Consider the following 8,450-nt stretch of genomic DNA (forward strand, 5'->3'; position numbering starts at 1 on the left):
CTAATTGGCCCATTATTTAATATACTCCAAAACTTATTTATACACATACATACATACCAGTCCAAGTCTGGCCTGGTGGAGCTGCACTTTTTTGACCACATTCCCATTATATTATGATTCATGAACATGAACCGTGACCAACTTGTTTCTTTGTGGGAAAAGTTCAAAGCGCACAAATTTTTTCACAACTTTTTATTATAATTGTAACGTGACAGAGTGTGATTGGTGAAGAAAAAAATAGTAAATTTATGTATAAATAATAGTTAATCGTTTACAGTATATCACATCAAAATTATGATAAAAAAATTAAAAAATAATTTGTGGTCTTAAAACTTCTCTGACTAGAAATTATCTATGTTTTGGTGGTGGGCTCCATTAGTAAAGTGAGGCTAATGGTGTGGGGGGACTGAGAGAGCAAACGGTTAGAATAATGGACAGCCAATTTGTCATTTTTCTGTGGTCAAGTAAAAACAAAAACAAAAGGGAGATTCTTCTATTGGATAGCTTTGTGTTTTGATTGGAGCGTGTTTTCTACGAGTGGCTGTTAGTCTTTGTGACATGATATATAATAATAATATTTATAAAGTTTCTATATTTTCTTTTTCTTTTATACTTTTTTTTAGTAGTAATATAATATAATAATAATGATTACATACACACACCTACATTTTATACTGAGGCAATAAATTTAATGAAATACCATAAATGAAGCGGCAAAAGCAAGCCAAAAGAAGACACCTTTGAGTATTGACTTTATTGACTGTCTTGTTGTTTTCTTTATCAAATATCAACTTTCAATTTTGAAAGATGCAAAACTGGATCTTGCCGTTTAGTACACTCTGATACTTTCCAACCTCTTTCTCTCGAGGTATGTAAATAGTGGAACGGATATATGTATCAGAAATTCTTTTCAAAGTACAGGTAGCAAGGTTCGAATTAGGGAGCATATCTAGTTAAGCTCAGTACAAACATTTTGAGACCAAGAGTCCAACCAACTCAGCTAATCCTCGGGTTCAGAGGGTATTACATGCATTTGTTAAAAATAGTTATTTTTTTTACCCCTCTCTCTCTCTCTCTCTCTCTCTCTCTTCAAGAGCTCTAGTTTTATAGTTTTTGATAGCCAAGGTGAGACACAATAAATTAGTGCCCCAGCTGTAGCCTGCAACTTCTTAACATCGTTTACTTAAAAAAAAAAAAAAAAAAAAAAAAAAACTTGATAACCTGGCACTATGTGCTGGACAATGCAGCACACATAGCAACTTCTATAAAAGCCAGAAATATTTTGCGTCTTTTTCGTTAAAGCAACGCAGCACGGCAGAATTCACGTGCCTGTTCTAACCAAATAAATTCCATTGAGATATAGTATAACAGAATCTGAATTTGTCTTAAAAAATGCATTATATTCATTAATTATTACTGTATTAACTCTTTTTATTTTTATTTTTTTGGGTTATTCATACTTATGCTACTTCTTGGCTGGAACAGAGGGAATTCTCTAGGGAATGAATAAAAGAGTGGGGTTTTTTGTGAGTATCTTGAGAATTCCTGAGATGGGTAATTGTTGGTTTAGTTGGGTTTTGGTTGTGTTGTTGGTGTTGTTGGGGGTTAGTGTGAAGGGGTACCCAGTTGAGGATCTGGTTGTGAAACTGCCTGGACAGCCTAAGGTTGAGTTTAGACAGTATGCTGGGTATGTTGATGTGGATGTCAAGGCAGGAAGGAGTCTGTTTTACTATTTTGTTGAGGCAGAGAGCCAACCTGACAAGAAGCCCCTAGCTCTGTGGCTCAATGGAGGTTGGTTTTGTTCTTAACTTCTAATATATTATTGTATGTTCCTGTTCAATTGTGCTTGCACTTAACTTCCTCATCATATGATGTTTGTTACTTAAGTATTTAAGTGAGACTGTTCCTTCTACTTTGTCTCTTTTCATAATCTTGAACCTGTTACTTCATTGTACTTCTGGATCTTGTGCTTACTTACTTTCCCTTCCTATGTGGAAAGTTATTCTTCTCTTTTTTAACTCTTTTCAAGTTTTCTATTTGTTTTTCCCTATGCCGAATTAAATTTTGTTCTCTCATCTGTGTTTTTTTTTTTTTTTTTTTTTTTTTTTTTGGCCTTTTCCAAATAATTAGGCGCCCAAATTTGAGGACTCTTAAAGCATAAAAAAAAAAAAAACCAAAAAAAAAAAATCCTGTTTAGAATTTAGAATTCAATTTAGCTTCTTTAAGTATGACACAGTGTGCCAATTGTCTGTCAAAAAAGCGAATCAGAATATTTCCTTGGCAAATGTAAAACTTGGAATTTTACAACAGGCACTTCATCTCTAATCTTTTGGTGAAGACATAACATTTAAACCTTTTTAAATGTAAAATCTTTGTTTTAGATTCAGACATTTAGCAACTCAATTTTGATTGATCCTAGGGAATGAAACTCTACTAAATTACTATTTGCTGGTTCTCTTGTTAGTTTTAGAAGTGAGATGGGGAGAGTACTAATTTTGTTGTCCCATGAGCTTCCAATTGAAGAGTTATGGGCTTGATTAAAAAGGATGAGAAAGGATGTAAATTTTATTAGTACTAAAAAAAATTCATTTGTTTACAGGGACAGAGAACTGTGAAACTATTTTTTCAGTGTGAGACTTTTATACACAATTATTGATGTAACTTTCTGTGTTTAGGTCCAGGTTGTTCCTCTATTGGGGGAGGTGCCTTTACAGAGTTGGGTCCATTTTATCCTAGTGGTGATGGTCGAAGCCTTCGAAAAAATTCAATGTCATGGAGTAGGGGTAAGTCACTTAGCATATTATGTGGAACTTTGTTTTCATTTGGCTGGATCATGTAGTATGGACTAAAGTTCCCTTTGTTTAAAATTTTTAAATTGTGATACTAATGCATCCATCAAATTGTTCCTATTCTTTCCGTTCTGTAGCATCAAATCTCCTTTTTGTTGAGTCACCTGCTGGAGTAGGATGGTCATACTCGAACACAAGTTCAGATTATACTTGTGGAGATGCCTCCACTGGTAATGAGAATAGCTCGCATTCTTTTTCCTTTTAAATTGATATAGTGTGTGCCAATTTCATAGGATTGACTGCAAGAATGAAAAAAGTATGTCATATAAAAATTCAGATTATTTTGGCTTCCCAAAAATTTGTTCCACTATAATATGTTCCAAGCTCATTCTCTTATTTTTGGCAGCTAAGGATATGCTTGTATTTATGTTGAAATGGTACGAGAAGTTTCCAGATTTCAAATCCAGAGAACTGTTTCTCACTGGAGAAAGCTATGCAGGTAATTAAAGTTTCATTCTACAACCGGATTAATTTATTTTATTTTATTTTTAAATTTTTGGATACTCCTATAGAATTTTTTTTCTATTAATTCGAAAATGAGAAAGGAGAGGAAAACAACAGGATTTACTACTTCAAGAGCTTTTGATTTTCTTTTATAAAACATGGAGCACATGGACAAATTTATTGCTTTTTTCTTTAAGGGACTTAAAAGTTTTATTATATTTTCCTGAAAAATATAAGTTTTTTATTTTGTTTTTATTTTTTAATAATATAATTGAACTTATTGACAGCTCTGAATGTGAGCATTTCAATTAAGATCTTTCTGTTTCCCTATTTTTGTTTCTTTCCTCCTACTGCTTCATTAGTTTCTATAGGTTCCTTACATGGTTATATGTCGTTGTGTAGGGCATTACATACCACAATTGGCTATTGCTCTACTGGACTATAATGCACTCTCAACGGGCTTCAAGTTCAATATCAAAGGGGTTGCTGTAAGAAAAATGAGCATTTTAATTGATATCTCTGAATTTCTTCATAATCAAAGCTCTTCACTTTGATATATATATATATATATATATATATTTATATACATAAATTTTTTCCAAATATTTTTTTTGGAATCATGCTATTGCTGTACAATCCATCTAATCTGTTCACCTTTTTTCTCTGGTTAGATTGGGAATCCACTTCTAAGACTTGATCGGGATGTTCCAGCAACCTACGAATTCTTCTGGTCACATGGAATGATTTCTGATGAAGTTGGCCTTACCATCATGAACAAATGTGATTTTGATGATTATGTCTTCGCAAGTCCTCACAATCAGACAGACACTTGTAACAACGCCATAAATGAAGCAAACAACATTGTTGGCGCATATATAAACAATTACGATGTGATCCTTGATATTTGTTATCCGTCTATAGTAGAGCAAGAGCTAAGACTTCGGAAAGTGGTATCCTTTTTTCTTTCTTTCTTTTTTCTGTTATTATTATTATTATTTATTTATTTCTTTAACCCTTTCTAATTCACATGCTTTTATATTGTTTTATTGTAAAATTCTCCTTTTTCATACCTTTTCTGCAGGTTACTAGCATTAGTGTTGGGATTGATGTCTGTATGAGCATTGAAAGACGCTTCTATTTTAACCTCCCTGAAGTTCAGAATGCTCTTCATGCAAATCGTACTAAATTACCTTATAGCTGGTCTATGTGCAGTGGGTAAGTATTACAAGCAGCTCACTTCACAGCATCTTTGGAAGGGGGAAAAAAAAAAACAAAAGACTCCCATATGCTGTACGCTGTAATAACATTCCTTTGAGGAAGTGGAAATATAGAGAAATTTTAACTGCTTATTTGTCTTTCCAAACCAAATAGTCCTTTTCAACTTCTGTCAAGAAGAGGTTAAAACTCATTATTATAAATGTTAAAAGAACAAAAAATTGCTCAGTTCTATAAAATTAGTACATGATTTAAATTATATACTTAATCAACACAAAAGTTCAGTCGGATTCTTCCTCTAAATTGATTTTTAACATTTTTGGTGGTCGCAGTATACGTTAAACTATTAGAACTTGTAAACATGTTGTCACTGACATTTGCATTTTTTTTGTTGTGCAGTGTTCTGAATTACAGTGATACTGATGGTAACATCAACATTCTTCCCTTGCTCAAAAGAATAATCCAAAATCGTATTCCAGTTTGGGTTTTCAGGTAGCTTAGAAACAAATATATACTAAAAGATGAGCTAATTATAAGCTATCATAGTTTGGTTAATAACTTGGTTTCTACATATCATATTATTCTTAAATTTATCCAATTGTAGTGGGGATCAAGACTCTGTTGTGCCATTACTGGGCTCCCGGACACTTGTCCGAGAATTGGCTCATGATCTGAAGTTCAAGGTTACAGTCCCATATGGAGCTTGGTTTCACAAAGGCCAGGTACTCGTGCAACGCAATATTTACAATTTCTTCATGTAGGTTTTGCCTTGATGTTGATCATAATTGTCTGCTGTCTTTCGTTTATATTTTGAATAGGTGGGAGGTTGGGCGACTGAGTATGGAAATTTATTAACTTTTGCCACAGTAAGGGGTGCTGCTCATATGGTACCTTATGCACAACCATCAAGAGCATTGCATCTGTTCAGTTCATTTGTACGTGGCCGGAGATTGCCAAACACAACACGTATATCAATTGATGGTTAAGAAGGTTTTAAATATCTTCTACAATTTGGTTGCAAGTTTCAAGTTGTTTCGTAATTCTGCTCCAAAAGGCATTAAGATAACAATGGTTCTTTTCCAGTGGTAACAGTGAAAAATAGAAGCCATTTCAATTGTATTTGTGGGAAGGACAGGATCCCAATAAGAATCCAATGAAGAAATTTTCAGCATTCTTTTTTTGGTTGGATGTACTTTTATTCATTTTATTGGCATCACAACTAGTTTCTGATGGATATGGAAGAATTAAATAACGTTAGAGTAATTTCAATTTATTATTAGATGAAACAACCTTACTTGAAGATGATTAGTTCTATATGCTCGTAACTTTGTATCCTTGAATTCTAAGGAGACATGAACCTAAGTGGCCTAGTCTAGTGGATGAACCAACGCCGTGTGATTAGAGTGTTGTTAGGAAATTAGGGGTTAAACATTCGAAAGAATAAAGAAATAATTTATGATCAAGGCTGAGACTAGAGGCAAGATTAACACTTTCCTAAGATAATATTTTCCTCCACACACGAGTTTACATCAAACTTGTCCCCAAGACATGGATTCTACAAGTAGCAACCACAGATAATTAAATTCTTATGAATTTCTATGTAACAGTGAAGATTTCTCATCTAATGAATATAGATAATTATTTATAGTCAAGGGGGGTGTAGCCCTTCAATAGGCAGCTTTGGAGAGACACCTTGGTTGATTTAAAACACCAAAACTAGTTCACATAACTTTACTTGCTGTTTGAAACACCTAAGAACCATTATTTGAAAATTCTGCAAAAGTTATTTTTTCCAAATCTTGACCAATTGAGATCACACTTTGACCGGTTGAACTCGTAAACTTGACCAATCGACCTGCAATCGAGCAAGTGTCAAAAAAACAGAAAGGTCAAGAAAAAATCCCACTAAGAATTCGACCAATCGACCTGGAATGGAGACATGAATTGAGCTGTCTTGATAGTTCGAGCTAGGAGTAGAGGCTCCTTAAACAAAATCCAATTGACCTTCTCAACTTTATATCCAACGGCAATTCACACAAAATCTCTAATTTTATTTTGAAAATCTCTAATTTTATTTTAAATTATCTCCACTTTTAAACATTATATATTAAAACCTACTTGTATATACCTATACAACAAGTGTGACCAACAACTTCATATTCCTCTGGGCCATTGATGTAGCAAAGGACCATTCTCAATCAGACCATCTGATTGGGATAGTTACACTGGTGGTAGTTCCATGAATTTTTTTCAGGGTGTTTTTTAAGAAGCATAAATTACATAATCTAATAAAAAGAGAAATTCATATATTGACAACAACAACAATAAAAAATTAATAAAATTAATAATATTGTTGTTAGTTGTTTCATTAATTTGTTTGTCTTTTATAAACTATAATTTGTTATATTATTGTTTCATTAATTATAAAATTATTAATTGTTGTTTAGCCTAACATAATTTAATTTGTTTGTCTTTTATAATATATTGGTTAATTAAATTATTAATTATTGTTTATTAGTTGCTTCTCCCAATTAATTATTGGTTAATTAAATTATTGTTTATTAGTTGCACTAGCACACATCCCATGTGCATTTACTTCCCCCAATTCAAATATCCCACCCTAGCCCCATGACCCCATCCACCCCCCACTCAATAGACAAACCCTATGACCCCCAATCATAAGAGCCAATTAGATAAATTCACAATTACAAACCATAATACACTAAAAGACAATTAATTGTATCTCATCAACACCAACGGATAAAGCCAAAAACATGGGCAAATATTAATAAAGTTATAAAGTAAAGCTAAGCAATCAGCCAATCACAGTTCAAAGAGAATCAGATAAAGTCTTAAAGAGAGAGAGACTCTCATTTCATTTCACTTTCATTCTTCAGATAAAGAGAGAGAGAGACTGAGACAGAGAGAAACCCATTAACCCAATAACCCGTATATGTAAGAGAGAAAAAGAGAGAGAAGTTAAGTGTAAAGATGAAATACCTTGAGGTTGAGGGAGCAGGGAGGCTTGAGGCTGAGGGCGGTGTCGTTAGGCAGCACGTCGAGGCGAGGAGGACTGATCTCTGATCCAATTGGACCGATCTCCGATGCTTGATGTGTTTTGGAGCTTGAGTTTGAGGCCCGATGTGATGACCGATGTACTCTGTTGCTTGAGGCAGAGGTGCCGTCCGTTGGTTGTTGTCGTCCGTTGGTTTCTGATTTCAGTATATTGGGTTAGGTTTTTTTTCTTTAGGTTAGGTTTATTTCTTTCTTTCTTTCAACATCTATTAGTGTTTGGTTGCGCTGTCCGTTGGTTTATGATTTTAGTATATTGGGTTTTGGTTTGTTTGTTTGTTTGTTTTTTTTTTTTTTTTGAGAATCCGTGGGTTTGCTTTGCCTTGTTTTTTTCTTTAGATTGGGTTTACTTTACCATATGTTGTTTAGGATTGATGTTGAGCTTTTTTTCCCTGGTGGGCTTGCTTTGTTACAATAATTTTTTTTTTTTTTTTAAGATTTTAGTTCAAAAATTTTTTTTGGGGTTTTTTTTTTTTGTTTTTTTGCTTGAAAGTAGAAAAAAAAAAATTTATTTGAGGGTGTTCCTAATTTTCTTTTAAAGGGTAAACAAATAAAAAAAATTTTAATTATTATATACAATTTTTTTTGTTTTTTCAGGTCAGGGTGTTCCGGGTGTTCCTAGGAACACCCTGGACTAAACATGGCACCGCCACTGAGTTACACGGTTGTCCGATAGACTTTCCAATATCTTTGCCAATGGACTTTTAACCAGATTTGCACTTACCTGCTCCTCCCAGTTTCCATGTTACAAGGCACGTAGGGAATGACTCAAGGCTACATACAAAATGAATGAAAACATGCATGAAATGCATATGAGTTCAGTATATACATAATTGATGCATGATACACCTCGATTGGACTCCAATTAAA

General features: G+C 33.5%; 1 protein-coding gene across 2 annotated transcripts; it reads left to right on the forward strand.

The window, feature by feature from the left end:
* The first annotated feature begins 714 nt into the window (after positions 1–714).
* On the forward strand, positions 715–5,681 carry LOC126713071 (serine carboxypeptidase-like 42). 2 transcript variants are annotated; one of them, XM_050412721.1, is made up of 11 exons: positions 715–868; positions 1,486–1,791; positions 2,676–2,783; positions 2,927–3,019; positions 3,196–3,288; positions 3,696–3,781; positions 3,965–4,243; positions 4,375–4,508; positions 4,908–5,000; positions 5,113–5,230; positions 5,327–5,681. In XM_050412721.1, exons 2-11 carry the CDS (start codon positions 1,503–1,505, stop codon positions 5,492–5,494), a joined length of 1,461 nt encoding a protein of 486 aa, XP_050268678.1. In that variant the 5' UTR covers positions 715–868; positions 1,486–1,502; the 3' UTR covers positions 5,495–5,681. The 2 variants fall into 2 exon arrangements, with proteins under 2 accessions (XP_050268678.1, XP_050268679.1); XM_050412722.1 differs by lacking the exon at positions 715–868 and adding an exon at positions 1,003–1,020.
* The last annotated feature ends 2,769 nt before the right edge of the window (positions 5,682–8,450 follow it).

This window comes from Quercus robur, chromosome 2 (genome assembly GCF_932294415.1).
Source record: "Quercus robur chromosome 2, dhQueRobu3.1, whole genome shotgun sequence".
Classification (NCBI taxonomy): domain Eukaryota; kingdom Viridiplantae; phylum Streptophyta; class Magnoliopsida; order Fagales; family Fagaceae; genus Quercus; species Quercus robur.